Here is an 18019-nt window from a genome sequence, read left to right as displayed (position 1 = left end):
TCTGCTAAAATTGTAAGTTTATTTTCAAAATCAAGATGCCTTACATTCATAAAGGAGAATTTTATATAGAAAAGCAAGAATCCTCTGTCACTTTTATTTAGCAACAGATTCAGTGAATATTTATTGAGTGCCACTTGAACTCAAGCTACTTTTCAAGATGTTGTAGATATTATGATAAAGAAGTTAAAATGTGCACGTCGGTATGTTTATAACTTACTGGGCATACAGCTATGTAGTCAATGAATTGATATCTCTAATGTTGAATGCATTGAAAAAGTTACATAGAAGGTGCTGTAGAATTCTTTGGTGAATCAGGAAATCTTGAGTTTAGAAACTTGAGTCTAGGATTCTAAAAAGACTTGAAAATGAGAGTACATTTGAAATATATTGTGGAAGATTAGTAAGTATTATGGAGGGAGGACCAGTAGCAGAAGCTGTAAGTGTGCCCAGAAGAAAGACCAATATAAAGGAGGCACAGAGAAATGAAAAGGCATGATGTATTTGAGTAATTGCATGAATCCATGAAATGGGCATATCTGGGTATCTGAATAAATTCATATGTAAAAATTGAAGGCAGAAATTGGAGTAGAAAGTTATTCCTCAGAGCCTAGCAAGTTGAGTCTTTATCCGTAGAACAGCAGTGAGCAAACTATAACCTGTAAGCAAAATCCAACCTGATGCCTGCTTTTGTAAATACGGTTTTATTGAATCATGGCCATATCACTCTTTTAAGTAGTATCCATGGCTGCTTTCGTACTACAAAGGCAGAGTTGAATAGTTGTAGTAGAGACCATATGGCCTCAAAGTCTAAAATATTTTCTATCTGGATCTTTACCAAAAAAAATTTCTGACCCCAGTTGTAGACCAGTGCAATGTGAAGTGCCAGTCTGTTGATTGTTAAAGTATTGTATATGATCAGATAAACAGCTTTCATAGAATGCAAATTAATTCACTTCACCAAGAAAATCTTGCTATGAAAAAAATAATTCCAGCTGATCTGGACTGTGTGTTTAGTAAATTTATATAATTTATATGATTATAGTTATATAATATTTAATTATATATAATACATACTTAATTGTATACTGCATATTATGTTATATAATATATATCTAATATATAATATGTATGCATATAATATGTATGTATCATGTATAATTTATATAATTTACTAGGCACACAGTCCATATTAGCTGAAATTTTTTCACTATCTTATTATTTAAAATGTTTACTTATACATAGGTATATTATTTTACTAAAATAGTACAATTTTACTAAAATAGTATAGTAGTATACTATTATACTAAGTTCATATACCTGTGAATTTACTCAGACATCCAGATATACCCATTTCATGGGTTCATGCCTTTATTTAAATAAATCATGCACTTTTATTTCTCTGTGCCTCCTTTATATTGGTACTATTAAAGTCATTAGTAAATTTATGTAATTTACTAAGCACACTTGCTCTGCACGTAAATATATATGTTCTAGTAACACTGTGTATTTACTTGCAGAGCAATGCTATACAGTTTAGTTCAAGGACCTCACCTTGAGTCAGTCAAGATGTGGTGAACATTTCTGTGCAGGATATTAGGACCAGATGTGTATTTTGGAAAGGACCAATAAAGTCAAAAACAAGACTGTCGGCCGGGCGCGGTGGCTCAAGCCTGTAATCCCAGCACTTTGGGAGGCCCAGACGGGCGGATCACAAGGTCAGGAGATCGAGACCATCCTGGCTAACACGGTGAAACCCCGTCTCTACTAAAAAAAAAAATACAAAAAAAAAAAAAAAAAACTAGCCGGGCGAGGTGGCGGGCGCCTGTGGTCCCAGCTACTCGGGAGGCTGAGGCAGGAGAATGGCGTGAACCCGGGAGGCGGAGCTTGCAGTGAGCTGAGATCCGGCCACAGCACTCCAGCCTGGGCGACAGAGCGAGACTCAGTCTCAAAAAAAAAACAAAAACAAAAACAAGACTGTCTTGGTTTCTTCTGGAATACCACAGAGGAGTAGAAAGGTCATGTATGGGGCTATGGAGTTGGCCACAGCTGTTTCCAAACTCTGGGGAGTCAGACAGTAAGAAGACTGGGCAAACAATATGGAATGTTCTTTTTTCATTAATTTACATGCTAAAATCCCACGCAAGAACTCTGATTGCTCTGGCAAGTTTACGAAGCCCACTTACTCCAGCAGTTGGTGGGTCAGGGACTTTTCATCACACAATGGGGTTGGGAGTGGGAATGGGGTGCAGTTCCGCACAATGAGGAATGATCTGCAGATACCAGAGTAATGCTGTGGAAACTATGAGAAGTCTAGTGTTCTCACCTATTTGTGGGATCTAAACATCAGATAATTGAACTCATGGAGATACAGAATAGAAGAGTGGTGGTTATCAAAGGCTGGGAAGGGTAGTACGGGGAGCAAGGGGGTAGTGGGGATGGTTAATGGGTACAAAAAAATAGAATGATTAAGACTTACTATTTGATAGCACAACAGGGGGATTATAGTCAATAATTTATTTGTGCACCTTAAAATAACTAAAGGAATATGATTGGATTGCAACAGAAAGGATAAATGCTTGAGGAGATGGATACCAATTTTTCCATGATGTAATTATTATGCATTGCAGGCCCATACCAAAATATCTCATGTGCCCGTTAAGCACATGACTACCTACTATGTACCTCATGTGTACCTACTATGTATACACAAAAATTAAAACTAAAAAAAAATTTTTTTTAAAGAAAATTAGCACTATTGACCACTGGCTTGGCTCATTTGAGCTCCTGTTTCTAAATGCTATAAACTGGGTTGCTTATAAATAGCAAACATATATTTCTCACAGTTCTGAAGGCTAATAAGGCTACGATCAAGGCACTGACATATTTACTGAGAGCTTTCTTGTTGGTAGATAGAACCTTCTAGCTGTGTTTTCTCATGGTGAAAAGCTGAGATGGTTCTAGGGTCTCTTTTCTAAGGACAGTAATCCCAATCATGGAAGTTTTACCCTGAAGACCCAATCACCTCCCAGTGGCCCCACTCCTTAATAACATTACCTTGGAGAGTAGGATTTCAACATATAAATTTGGGGGTATGGACTCTAAACATTAAGGCCATTGCAAGTTCTTTGTATTTTCTGCTGCTTGAAGTATTGTTCACAACAGCTCTTTTAGTGGATTATGTCATGTCAGATATGCTAAAACAGCCTAAGCTAGCACCGTAAATCAAAGGACAGATTCCATCTGATCCTGGAGAATATGTCTCTCATACTGTGTGTGCCCAGGCCCAAAGATTGATGGGCCTTACTGAAGAATATCTTGATTTGTTCACGAATGGGTATTTTTTTCCTACTCATTGAATTAGAGTAACTACTCAGGAGATTCTCAACAAAGGAAAAAACAGTCAGTGTTTTAATTACTTAATCTGTGTGATAGTAAGAGTTTAGAAATGATTATCCTGTAAGACCTAAGCAACTTTTGTGAAAATAGCATGGACTATAAATCAGATCTCTTTTTATATAATGACTTTTCAAAGGACTTGTACATTATCACCTTGGATCTTTACTTTTGCGACACCTGAAAGTAAAGCACGATTTTCTTAAACCTTTACTACTGTGTGGCTTATGATATGTTTTATTAGAAAAAGATATGCTTCTATAAAACATCCTACTTCCCGCTCTGTATGAGAAAAGATAAGTTGAAGGTTGGTAGAGGGACGCTGATATTTTATGAGTGACAGTACCGTTAGCTGTGGTCATTACTGCTGTACTCATTCCAGGAGAGGAGCTGATTTCCTCTGCAGGTGCATGCTTGAATAATCTCATTGCAGACACAGGCAAGTGTTTATGCAATTCTTCATTTTTCCATTAGGGATCATACATACATCATGTGCCCCCAATTAATGCCTATAAGACTGGCGACCAAATGATATATTGCTACATTGTACTGTGTTCACAGTTTGATAAAAACACAAATGCAGTTTGGTTGTTTGCATTTTTCAAATTGATCTCCTGACGTATCTCCTTTTTTTTTCTTTTCCCTGCAGGCAAAAGGAATATTTCAGAGATATATAATATTAGACAATTGTTTCAATAATTTATTTTATATTTGACCTTATGATTGAATTTTCTACAATTCTGTTGAATTGGGGAAATTATACCTTGATTACCTTAAGGTTTTTTTTTTCATTATTTGTGTAGTTTCTGGGTAATTAATACAGTGACCTCTATTTGAAGAACCAGTGACAAATGCTTTTATCGTTTCTACAGTTGTGACCACTAGTCATGTAATTTCTCCATGGTCTCCAGATCTATTAGCCTTATTCTGTCTCTTCTTACCTTTTATGTTTGCCACAGTCTGGAACAATGATCAACTTTTTATGTATAATTTCATCTGAGTCTACAATTTTTGTCACACTCTGATTTTTTATTATACATGTGCTTTATTAATTTTAAGTTCACTTGGTTATTTTACCTTTTTTTAAGGTCTACTAGACCCTGTGTAGAAAACAAAATGGATATGATCCCTAAGTAAAGCAATAAATATATCAACATTTTGGGAAATTTTATCCAGTTCTACCTACTAGGCATATAGTTAAATAAATATGTGCATATAATAACATACACAGACACACACACACACACAGTTGAACATCTGGTGTACCGCATGCTACAAAGAAGGCAATCAATAAATGTTATATTCACTTAACATGATACAAATGTTTTCTCCCATTGACTGGTTGACCTTTTCATCATCATATTGATTTTTATGATAAACAGAAATCCTTATTTTGAATGCATTCTCATTTTTTCAATATTTTCCTTTATGGTTAGTGATTTTTGTATCCTGTTGAGAACAAACTTTCTTATTCCCACATCATGAAGATACTGTTATATAAGTTTTCATTCCAAGTATAATCTACCTGGAATTTGTTATTTTTGAATGCTGTGAAATACCGGTTAGGGTTCATTTTTCCCTCTCATGGCTAACTAACTTACTCAGTTCATTTATAAAAAACGTTATTCTTTCCAAAACTACTTCACAAGAGCCACAGTTTTCATAAATCAGATGTCCAAATACATGTGGATCTGTTTCAGGACTATTTCTTATAGTTCTCTGGATTGTTTGTTCTTGTTCTAATTTCACTCTGTCTTAATGTTTTAGCCTATTCAGGCTGCTATAACAAAAAAAAAAAACCATAAACAGAGAGACTTATAAATGAAGCACATTTATTTATCACAGTTTTGGAGGCCTGGAAGTCCAAGATCATGGTGCTGGCAGATTTGTTATCTGATGTGTACCTATTTCTTCCTTCATAGATGGTGCCTGCTTGCTGTTTCCTCTTGTGGTGGAAGGGACTAGCTAGCTCTCTGTGGTCTCCTTTATAAGAGCATTAATCTCATTAAGGTCACTTAATCGATTCCCTAAAGGCCCTGCATACTAAGATGATCACCTTTGTATTTAGGAGTTCAACATGTGAATTTGGGGGAACACAAATATTCAGACCATAGCCCCTGATAACTCTATAATGAGTCTTTTTTTTTTTTTTAACTTAAAGCATTTATTGATTTAAAACATTTAATGCATTTGTAGAAAAAATCTTAATTTTAAAGTTATTTTCTTTTGTAGCCACATATGAAATGGAATTTGTAAACTGCTAACCTGAGTTTTATAAAACTACTTTTTTTGTTGTTTGTTTTCAAATTTTACTTTAGGTTCTGGGATATATGTGCTGAACGTGCAGGTTTGTTACATAGGTATACATGTGCCATGGTGGTTAGCTGCACCTATCAACCCATCATCTAGGTTTAAGCCCTGCATGCATTAGATATTTATCCTAATGCTCTCCCTCCCCTTGTCCCCACCTCGACAGGCCCCGGTATGTGATGTTCCCCTCCTTGTGTCTATGTGTTCTCATTATTCAACTCCCACTTATGAGTGAGAACATGCAGTGTTTGGTTTTCTGTTCCTGTGTTAGTTTGCTGAGGATGATGGTTTCCAGCTTCATCCATGTCCCTGCAAAGGACATGAACACACTCTTTTTCATGGCTGCGTAGTATTCCATGGTGTATATGTGCCACATTTTTATCCAGTGTATCACTGATAGGCATTTGGGTTGATTCCAAGTCTTTACTATTGTAAATAGGGCTAAAATAAACATATGTGTTCATGTGTCTTTATAGTAGAATGATTTATATTCCTTTGGGTAAAAACCCCAAAATGGGATTGCTTGATCAAATGGTATTTCTGGTTCTAGATCCTTGAGGAATCACCACACTGTCTTCTACAATGGTTGAGCTAATTTACACTCCCATCAACAGTGTAAAAGTGTTCCTATTTCTCCACATCCTCTCCAGCATCTGTTGTATCCTGTCTTTTTAATGGTTGCCATTCTAACTGGCATGAGATGGTATCTCATTGTGGTCTTGATTTGCATTTCTTTAATTACCAGTGATGATGATATTTTTTTCATATGTTTGTTGGCTGCATAAATGTCTTCTTTTGAGAAGTTTCTGTTCATATCCTTTGCCCACTTTTGATGGGGTTGTTTTTTTCTTGTAAATTTGTTTAAGTTCCTTGTAGATTTTGGATATTAGAACTTTGTCAGATGGATAGATTGCAAAAATTTTCTCCCATTCTCTAGGTTGTCTGTTCACGGTGATAATAGTTTCTTTTACTGTACAGAATCTCTTTAGTTCAATTAGATCCCATTTGTCTATTTTGGCTTTAGTTGCCATTACTTTTGATGTTTTAGTCATGAAGTCTTTGCCCATGCCTGTGTCCTGAATGAGTCTTGATATCTGATTAAATCCTCCAACTCTGTTCTTCTCATGATAAAATTAGCTATTCCCGTCTCCTTATATTTCTATATGAAGCTTAAGATTAGTTTCCCAATTTCTGAAAAATAAAGTCTATCAGGAGTGTGTTGGGATTTCATTGAATCTTTAAACCAATTTGTGAGGAATTGATATTTTTAAAACACTAAGTTTGATAATTCACACATGCGGTGTTGCTCTGGAGTCAGACTGCATTGCCTCAGGCGGGGCGATGGGAATCATCTCTTCCCAACTCCCGTTCCAACTGGGAGACAGAGATCCAAGTTATGTAGAGATTTGTAAGGCATATTAAACATATTTCAGTTATTTCAAAACTATGTTTTAATTCATGCATGATAGATGTATGTAGCTCCAGAGTACATGTGATAATTTAATACATTCAACTAAACCATAAAGATCAAATCGGCGTACCTGGGATATTCATCACCTTAAATATTTGTCTGTCTTTATGTTAGAAACATCTGAATGATTCCCTTCTAGCCACTTTGAAGTGTACAGTAGATTATTATAAACTATAGTCACCCTACTGATTTATCAAACACTAGGTCTTTTTCTTCCATTAAACTGTAATTTTGCACCCATTAATCAGCTCCTCTTTATTCCTTCTTGCTCCCCCTTCCTGGTGTCCTATGTCAATTAAAAATACTTTAACAGGTTTTAAGACGTGCATTGGGGGACATGATTTAATCCAATATCCATTAAAAAATTATTCTAAGTGATGTGTGAAGAAAGAATAGAGTGAATCAACAGTATATGTGAAAGAACAATGAGATTTATTATTCTAAGCAAGAGGTAGTAAAAATGTGATGAAGTGATAGCATTAAAATTGGAGAGGAATGGACAATTCAAGCTACATCTCATAAGCAGAACTCAATTTCCTGGTGGACATTTAGATGTAGCACATTGAAATAATTTTCAATGAAGTGTAATAAAATTATAATAATCCTGACATTTGCTTAAAGAAAGATTTGCAGGTTAAATAAATCATATGCATATAGGTATGTGCATGCAATTTTTTCTTGACTATTGCTTCTATATATCTGAATGTATAAGTATATCTATCTTTGTTCTGGGTATCCCTGTTATACTGGGATATTTAGCATATTACATATAAGAAAGAAAGCTGGAAATGCTTTTTCTCTGAGACATAATTCAGACAAATACAAATGATAATTCTGCCTCTTAAAAATTAACTCATAACTCTGTGGTTTGCAGGACACTAAAGTCCTTATTTCATTAGGAAGAATGAATGATATAAACCTAACCACAAAGTACAACTACCATTTTTTTAATATATAAAATATGCCAGGTACGGTGTTAGGTATTCCACATATTTTATTTATGATTCTTATTAACACCATACATGGAACTATCTCATTTTCTGAAATGAAGAAACTAAGATGTTTAGAGAAGTTAAATAATCTGCCCTAAATTGACCATCTAGGAAATGAGGACGCCTGAGGCCAAACCCTGCTGTGTCTTTTGCAGACAATTCTATTCCTAGAACCTTGAACAGCCACTGGCAAGACTTGCAAGACTGAGCCCTCTGTAAATACATGGTGACTGAACGACTACTTCCACCTCTCTTTCCATCTGTTTGCTGTTCATAATTCCCCCAAAATGATAAAAATTTTCAAAATAAATAGCTTTAATAAGAAGCAAATTTAAACTTTAGTTTCTAGCATCTACATTTAAATTAGAAAGTGGCAAGAAATCAAGTTAATCCAAAACAGAGTGCCAGAATACCAAACTGTGTGGATCACTTCTTTATGCTTCAAAAAGCTGTATATAACCTAGAATGACTTTAATATTTTATTCTCTTTTGAATTAATTTTCCAAGTACAGTTATAAATTCTTTCTTTTATAGCACAAAATATATTGATATTTAATCATTTCCATCATTATTTTTCCTTTTTAATTTAGGCCTAGGAAAGAAAGGATATTCTTTAAAATTATGCACAAGGTTACTAAAATGTGTTGAAGTGAAACTGAGCTAAATCAATATAGAGAAAGTAAATTTGAATGGAAACCCTTTGAGACAGACCAGTTTCCTGTTTTTTATCCCCTACTTATTCATGTTTTTCCTTCCTTTAATATTTCTTCTAAAGGCAATCAGTGCTTTAGGGCCTCATTTTACTCACATTAAAATTAGCTCTAAAATGCTAATTAGAGTATTAGTGGTATTATGTAAAAATATCAACCAAGTTATTACAGATTTGGTAGTTTCAGCCTTTGTCATAATTTTATACACATTGTACCAATTGATATCATGGGTTCAAAATCAAAGTGGCAAAAGTATTATTTCTGATGAAGGTAATGGGCGATAATTATGCTATATAACACATTATACTTTTAGGAAAAAATATAAAGCAATAAAATATGGTTAGTACCAAACTATACTATGTTTTGCAATATTCTTTCTCTTCTTCTTCTTCTTTTTTTGAGATGGAGTTTTACCTTGTTGCCCAGACGGGAGTACAATGACACGATCTCAGCTCATTGCAACTTGCACCTCCTGGGTTCAAGCTATTCTCCTACCTTAGCCTCCTAAGTAGCTGAGATTACAGGCACACGCCACCACGCCCAGCTTGTTTTTTCGTATTTTTAGTAGAGACGGGGTTTCATCACATTGGCTAGGTTGGTCTTGAACTCCTGACTGCAGGTGATCCACCTGCCTCAACTTCCCAAATTGCTGGGATTACAGGCATGAGCCACCGCACCCGGCCTCTTCTTTTTATAATATGATAAATTCCTTTTCCAGAAATACCACAGATGGCTGGTACCTGTATGCTGACAGTTCTAATGGGAAATTTGGTGACACAGCTGACATTCTTACTCCTGTCATTTCATTCACGGGACCAAAATGTACCTTGGTGTTCTGGACACATATGAATGGGGCCACCGTTGGTTCTCTTCAGGTACTACTTAGGCAATCACATTTTCTGAATTTTCTCTGTAAAAGTTCATAGTGCATAATTTGGTATCATTAAAATATATTCTGTTAATAAGTGAAAATGGACAATTATCAACACTTCACTAGATTTGTAATGGTATGATGGAGTAAAAACTTTAGCAGAATTGGACATGAATAACTAGTAGGTAATTTTTATTCTATTTAATTATGAATGTTGTCTCTATGCTGAGGTTGCAGCTTCTGGGTAATACTATTTTACACTTGAAACATATGCATGTTTCAATATCAGTCTTCTGAGTATAACACAATCAAATAAATATATACACTTGGGTAATATCTGGATGTGTCTTCTTGTTGCCTTTGATGGTAGTAGTACTACATTCTGCAATAGTCTTTTTCAAAATGTTTCTCTGTTTAAAAAAATTAAACTGTTTTAAACACATAAAATGTTTCAAGAATAGCACAGACAACTCCAATATATCCTTCACTCAGAGATCTTATTTTTTTTTAAATGAGTTGTCCTGGTAATGTCCCCTATAGAAAAAAAAAAATCCAGTATAGGATAATAGATTATACCAAGTTATTTCTTTCTACAGTCTTTCAAACAGGAATAATTCCTTATCTTCCCTTGGTTTTTATAAACTTGCTATTTAAAAAGCCAATAGCCACATCATTTCGTAAAATGTCTCTTAGTTTAATTTTACTGTGTTAAACTCTTTTTTCCCTATCAATAAATATTTTGCGAAGAGAAATCAGTATGAATATTGATTTCATCTCCATTTTACCCACAAAGTTTTGCCTTCAGTGGTGGCTTTTTTTTTTTTTTGCCTGAATTAATTTTACAATGCTGATTGCCTAACTGTGATTTTCTAACTCCATTATTCTGTCCACATTTGTAGGTTGGATTCATGTTGAAAAAAAATTCTCATCTCTCTATTTGTCTGTTCATTTACTGTTCTATATCAATGTGGACTCATAAGTTTCTATTTTAGTCAACATAATAGTATTATTATTTATTTGGTCCTCAAATTGTCTCGCATTTGGAAATAAGAGTCCCTCTTAACCAACTTCCATGTCTCTCTAAAAAGGCCCATTGTTCTTTGAGCATATTCTTTCTTTTTGGCCAAGATGTTATAAACTTCACCTTCTTTTTATCCTGTCCTGTCTCTGGAATTAACTATTGTTTCAGGAAGTCCTGTATTTTTTTATTCTGGGTGATCCAACATATACAGGCCAGAGAGCAGTTCTGGCATGTTAATTCAGAGCCCCAAGTCCTTTCTTCCCATACTGTATATTCCCTGGTAGAGAATAATGCATAAGGTTCATGAGTAATATGCGTAGACACATCAGTTATACTGAAGAAGCCAACTAAAATTTGGAGCATCTCCATTTATTCTGTTTCATAGCTTATGTGTTACTTTCCAGGAAACCTTGTCTGAAAATAAATCCACAAATTCCAGAATTGTATATACTATGAGCAGTTTTAGAGTAGGGCTATCTTGCTAGAAGCAATCTATTGATAAGGACTCTCCCCCTCTTAAATACTATTAGCTTGCCAAGAAATCTTGAGCATATTTGCAACAAGATTAGACATGAGTTTCCTGCTTTTTCCCCAGTAGAGAGATACAGACTGTGACCAACTGCTAGGTCATTTATTTTCCAAAACATTGATTGCAATATTAGTAGTAGGTACTACCCCGACTCCTATTTTCTTTTATTCTAGGGTTTTCCTGGCTATTGTTACTCATTTTTCTAAAGAAACTTTAGACAAACGTAGTTTCTTTCAAAAATGTTGTTTTTTTTTTATTGGAAACATTTATTGTCTGAAAACAGTTTAAAAGTATATTTGTGTGTATACATGCATGATTTTGTTTAATAATCTAAAGGCATCCAAATGGTCTTCTGGATTGATGTTATAACTTATTGTTGTAAAGTGACTTTTTAAAAATGGTTTTAGGCAAAGCAATTACTACTACTTACTGTACGATTTTTGTCAATGAAATGAGAATTATTTGCCTGGAATATTGTGGGGTTAGGATTGATGATTTGAAATATGCTCTCTTTTTTTCAGTATAAAATTTGGTATTGGTAGATTAACTTTTTTAAAAGAATTAAAATTTTATAAGTATGGAATTATAAAATGAATAAAATGATATCTATGCCTGATTTTTTTGTGCATAGATAAATAAAATAACATTAAATGTTGCATTAATAAGTTTCTTGAACATGTTTTTTCTCTGTGATTTGTATATAGTGTGGTATTAATATAAAGAAGACTCATTTGCTATACATTTTTTCCAATGCCTTTCAAAATTGATTTTTACTTATTGGTTAGAAATGATATTTTCTTGACCTTGATAGTGTTCCAAATTAATTTGAATTTTATAGACTGATAATCTAATGATAGTTTTGCTGGTAACACATTTTTTTCTATGACTCTGGAAACTCCAATTACATTTTTAAAATGTGAATTTCATTAAAAAAACAGATAATGAAATCATTAAAATTCATCTTCACTTTTAAAAGTCAGGACTTTCACAAATCTTTTATCTGAATATTTCTTTGGTTGTATAAATTCTATTTTTAAAAAGTAGTGTTGTGAAATCATTTAATACACTATCTAAGTCAGTTATTTTACAATCTGAAATTGTTCCACTCTCCTATGAGCCTTAGTTACTCACTTCATGGCTCATTTTGTATCATTCTAAAAGAAGAGCCATAATAGTTTGCTGAGAGTAATCTGGATTCTGCTTTACGGTGAGGGTACCGTACTGATGAGAATATGTTGGTTTCACGGCTGTTGGGCAGGAAGCTCTTACTGGTGCAGTATAAATAGATGCTCACTCATCTCACCCATCTGTGCGCTTACAAGGAAATGAGCTGACATTGTAACATTACTGCCCCTCTGGAACCATCTAATGAGAAAGATCATTCTCAAAAGAGTGTTTTAGTAAGCATTCCATACTTTCTCATTTGACCACAAGAATATTATATAATATATAAAACAGCAATTGTTACTGCCACCAGATTTTTAAAAAGTTAATGTAGTTGAGTTCTTAATTAAGTGGTGTCCAGATACCTTAGGACTTGACTGACAGATATTCATGCTCATCTTTATTGTACAAAGCTTGTGAGGTACCCTAGGGGCACAATGCTGTAGAAAACAAAGATATCTAATAAAAAAATGTCTTAGCTCTTCTCTCCGGAACTTCATGTTGATATTGCAACTAAAAAAGAATCACTGGAAGAATTCTACATGTTTGCAATTTCTCAAGATAAAATACTTCAATGCCTTTTACCTGATTTATCTCTGCAGGTACTCATCAAGAAAGATAATGTGACTTCTAAATTGTGGGCTCAAACTGGATGGCAAGGTGCACAGTGGAAGAGAGCAGAAGTGTTTTTAGGCATTCGTTCACATACACAGGTGTGTAATACAGGTAGTTATGGGGTGAGTGAGTTCTGCTGATTTTTTTTTCATCCTATTTCCTTCCATACTCACAGTCTTCTTGCTCCCCATTCCCTTTTTGATATGTTCTATGGATGCGTAGACATGACATATAACACTCCATGGGGCATTTTACATAAGGAATTTACAACTTCAGAATACTCCAATTTCTTCCAAGTAGATATTCGTACTTCTAGGAACATTTAATTTGAATAACAACCTTCCTTCACTCCCCAACCAGCCCCACACATATAAAGAACGTTTCCCTCTGTTTTGCAAATATATTTTCAGAGCTTGTACAGCAATTAATTCTTTCAAACCCAATTTAAAAGATAGTCTTTGGAAAACATATTATATTGTTAAACCTTATTATAGGCAATAGATCCACCTAATTTAAAAATATTTTTTGGGAGGCACAATATTATGTAATGCTCTACTTGTCTTCATGGAATTTGTGATAATAGTAAGAGGATCAGACCTATACATATTAATAACTAAAGAAAAGTACTAGTATGCAACTGAAAATGTTTAAATTGAAAATAAGCATGTGCTGAAATGTTTGGCACAAAGCATATTTCTTATGGATTACCAAGAAAGCAAGGCCTCCATTGGCTGCTGTTTTATTGGGAATTTTCTTTAAGATGAGGCTTAGCTCTGAAGATTTGTTAAAATTTGAATAGGCAGAGTGAGAACACAGAGCCATTTATGTACAGCATTTTCTTCTTAGTCTTAACTGCCTGGGTCTTAATTCCATGAATTTAGAGCCGTTTATCTCCAGATAGAAAGGATAAAATTCTTGTTGAATATTGCATTTTCACTCTTCCCCGTGCAGCTGGGGTAGTCAAGTTGGCTGTGAATGTTCAGATAAATACATCTACAACCATGTGCTTTCTCTGATAGATCAGCTGCTCCCAACTCCAGTGGGAGTATACAGGCTTCCATTGTATAAAAGCATTGATAAGTATTACAGCCAATTTCTTAGAATGATAGGTGTAGTAAATCCTATGTATCTTTTGCCTCTCTCTGTAATCCAGTTTTCTTATGAATCACTTGTAGATAATTTAGGATGTGTATAAGAAGGAAGTTCAACTTGAAGCAGTAAAGACTGAATAGCTATTTCATAGCCTTGCACAATATGAAAGTTTTGTTAGAGGGATCCCAACTGTTCTGCCTCTCAGGTCTTTAAACTGAGGCGAAAAGAAATCTCATCAAGAACATGTAGAAGGTTTTACTCTGTCACACTTGGGCTTCCACCCCAGGTGATGAAGTCTTAACTAGTTCTGTGCATGTAAAATGTCTGTATAGTAAAATAGTGAAGTAATATTAAGGGGAATTTCAGCACATATAATCATTATTAATTTAGCCATTCTGAATTTCTAATTTTTCACATATTGAGATTAAAGAGAAGTATACCGCTGATTTTTTTGACTCTTAAAACTAAATATTAATGGCTTGTGAATATTTGCTGTTTTATGTGTGATTTCTTCCATAAAATATTATTGAGCACTTACTGCATGCAAAGCACATTGCTATGCACCATGCATGAGAGAGTCAGTGATGAGTTAGGCACACTCTTCACGATTCTGCCGTTTCTTACAAGATTATTCTCATTAGTCTCACAAAGATGAGTGCCTCTAGCCCTTGAGGAAACATGTAAAATATTTTTAGAAATGGTATGCTGAACATCTCTGGGAAGTTTGTATAATTTTATTTGGGAACACCCCCAAATTTAGACAAAATATTTAATTATAATTTTTACTATTAGAGCAATCACATATGTAGCACTTACTGAGTGCTACATACTATTATATGAATTTTTAAAATATTTACTCATCTTGCTTTCACAATAATCTTGCAAGTTACATAGTATTATCATCTCCATATTATAAATTGGAATACAGAAATACCCAGGTGTTAGGTCTTCTGCTCTAGTTATGTAACTACAAGTGGCAGAGGCTGACTGTAGACACGGTCAGGCCTTTCACCAGTCCACAGTGCAACTGCCATGCTACATTGTCTACCAAATTTTACAAAAATAATTAACCCTGACTTTATTCTGTCTGAAAAAAAAAGGATACATTGTAGTTTCTCTCTTTTTTAAGAACAGTTAATCACATTCAGTGTTAAAGTCTAGGGAATCCCAGCCAACACTGTGTGAAATGTTGAGATGTAAGTGATGATTTGATTATTTGAACAAGGCAAGCAACTGAGTTTGGACCTATACGACAGAAGATAAGCAAATTAATAGTGCAACCTTCATTGCATTATCTGATTTCTTATTCACAGAGCATTACAGCACATATTGAAATTTTAGACTATCCAGATCTTTTTTATTTTGCATATCAATATTTTTCCATGGCTCGATTTCCCTTTTAAGAAAGTCGTAGTCCTTATTATACTTTTTGGTTTCATCTCTTTTTAATCACTTTCAAGCTCTTCATCTATTTTACTAATTTATTTTTTTCTTTCCAAGCTCACCTACTATGAAGAGCAGTCTATTCCTTTTATGTAAATTCACTATACGAACACAGTTATATTTTTCTTTTGATAATGTGAGAGGCATGATTTCAATTATTCCATCTTCTCATGTTAAGAGGAGAACACCTAGGTTCACACAACAGTATAAAGACCTATCACATCTGAAGGGAAAAAAAACTATAATTATTTATTTTAAGAAAAATAATCGTCCAGAATTGGTCAAAAGACATTTCTAAATATGGTAACAGTAAATATTTTGTACAACATCACTAAAGTAAAACTGTCCTTGTTAACTCACCTCTAATTGTTCTAAATTTATTTTGAAATATCTGAATATTTCTTATGTTAACATATACATACTTAGCTTGCAGAAAAACTTAATAAAAAGACTGAATTCATTTCACTGAAATATCCTAAACTACAGAATATGTGATGTTTTATGTAGTTATGAAACAGCATTCATTTTTATTTCAAGCAATGGTATTGTTAACAAATTGAAGATGGAATTTGTAAAACCATTAATGATTCCTGTTGCTATTCTTCATTCTTCCTGATTCTACTGAAGTCCACATATGTGGGAGATCGTCATCAAACAATAGGACACGTGAAGATTCTGTTCATCACATATATGAATCAAAAGCAAATCAAAGTCAATTCCAAAGATGTGTCCAATTAAAAAAAAAAACACTCATGGTATTGAAGACTTATCTTTTAGCTTTCAAATAGTAGGAATGGAGAGATCTGAGGAATGACAAGAATTGAGCAAAATAAGGAATCTACTTGTATCTTTTCACTCCTTTCACTCTTGGTACTTTATGTCATCCGATCGACCTACTGCTTTCCTGTGCAGCAATACTCTGAAACAGGAGTAGGTCTTGTTTGACATCTGACAGCTGGCAAAGGCAGTAGTGGATCGGTGTCTCCTGCCAATTTTCTAGACCTATCTCCTAAAAATCTAGACATGAGCCAGTGGTGTTGCCACTCCCACATTCTTAGGTGTTGAGGATGACCTAGGTCTTAAATGGTCCTTAAATTTCCTGGGTCATTTTCAACATAGGGATATTAAAAAAACAAGGCAAAACAAACAGGTTCCAGCTTGATGTGCTTGATAAATAGTGTTTGTCCAGGTTTTGAACTTCTTGATTGACAGTGTAACTGTAACTGGCTTTTTTTTTTTTTTTTTTTTTTTTTAGATTGTCTTCAGAGCCAAACGTGGTATCAGTTACATAGGAGATGTAGCAGTGGATGATATTTCCTTCCAAGATTGCTCCCCTTTGCTTAACCCAGATAGAAAGTGTAATGCTCACGAATTCATGTGTGCTAATAAGCACTGCATTGCAAAGGACAAGCTTTGTGATTTTGTGAATGATTGTGCTGATAATTCAGATGAGACTACTTTCATTTGTCGTAAGTAAAAGGGTTCTGTTTTCTTACTTTTACCTTCAACTGCCATAGCCTTACTCAATATGCTGCGTTTATTGTTGAAACATGCAGAGTGTGTGTATCTCAATACCGGGGGAAGGTAAGGTGATTTAACTTGATTCTTTCCCTCTTTTCTCTGAATAATTCATTTATACTCATAATTCATTTAAAACCAATTGATGACTGTGTGTGTGTGTGTATGTGTGTATTAATTGGAGATAAATTGGAAAACAGGTGTCTTCAAAGAAAAACAGAATGGAAACAAGTATTTTTCATATGAAAGTTTTTTTGTTTTTTTTTTTGTCTTTTTGTGAGACGGAGTCTCACTCTGTTGCCAGGATGGAGTGCGGTGGCATGATATCAGTTCACTCCAACCTCCGCCTCCCGAGTTCAAGTGATTCTCCTGCCTCAGCCTCCCGATTAGTTGGGACTACAGGCACGCACCACCATGCCCAGCTATTTTTTGTGTTTTTAGTAGAGATCGGGTTTCACCATGTTGGCCAGGATGGTCTTGATCTCTTGACCTCATGGTCCACCTGCCTTGGCTTCCCAAAGTGCTGGGATTACAGGCATGAGTCACTGAGCCCGGCCTGAAATAAATTTTTTTTTTGAAAAATTACAGGCAAAATTTTCATTAAAGACAATTCATGCAGGGCTGGTGAGCCTACAAGCTCTGATGCATGTCAGAGGATTGTCATTTCTCTGTGTATGTTGTCAGATGTGATAGGTTGTTAAAAAAAATCAACACCCTGATAAATACGTGTATATAAAATAGACATAGTGATCTCTCAAGGAGATACATATCAGCTGGGTGATATGGTTGAAAGAGATCAACTCATAATGAACACCATATATTAAAATATCCTTAGCTAAATGGGCTGTATGTACTCATTCTGCTAGGCCTGTAAAATTGTGCAACATAGT

At 34.5% G+C, this 18019-nt stretch overlaps 1 protein-coding gene across 4 annotated transcripts in view; it reads left to right on the top strand.

Annotated features, from left to right (window-relative positions):
- LOC105488276 (MAM and LDL receptor class A domain containing 1) overlaps positions 1-18019 on the top strand; it is a 1027522-nt gene that overhangs the window by 565314 nt on the left and 444189 nt on the right. For all 4 annotated transcript variants that reach the window (XM_071070418.1, XM_071070419.1, XM_071070417.1 and 1 more), the window contains 3 exons: positions 9595-9751; positions 13064-13174; positions 16867-17080. In XM_071070418.1, the coding sequence (XP_070926519.1) occupies positions 9595-9751; positions 13064-13174; positions 16867-17080 (482 nt within the window). The remainder of the gene's footprint in view (positions 1-9594; positions 9752-13063; positions 13175-16866; positions 17081-18019) is intronic.

The sequence above is a fragment of the Macaca nemestrina genome, chromosome 9 (assembly GCF_043159975.1).
Source record: "Macaca nemestrina isolate mMacNem1 chromosome 9, mMacNem.hap1, whole genome shotgun sequence".
NCBI lineage: Eukaryota > Metazoa > Chordata > Mammalia > Primates > Cercopithecidae > Macaca > Macaca nemestrina.
This window is presented reverse-complemented; position numbering and strand designations above follow the sequence as displayed.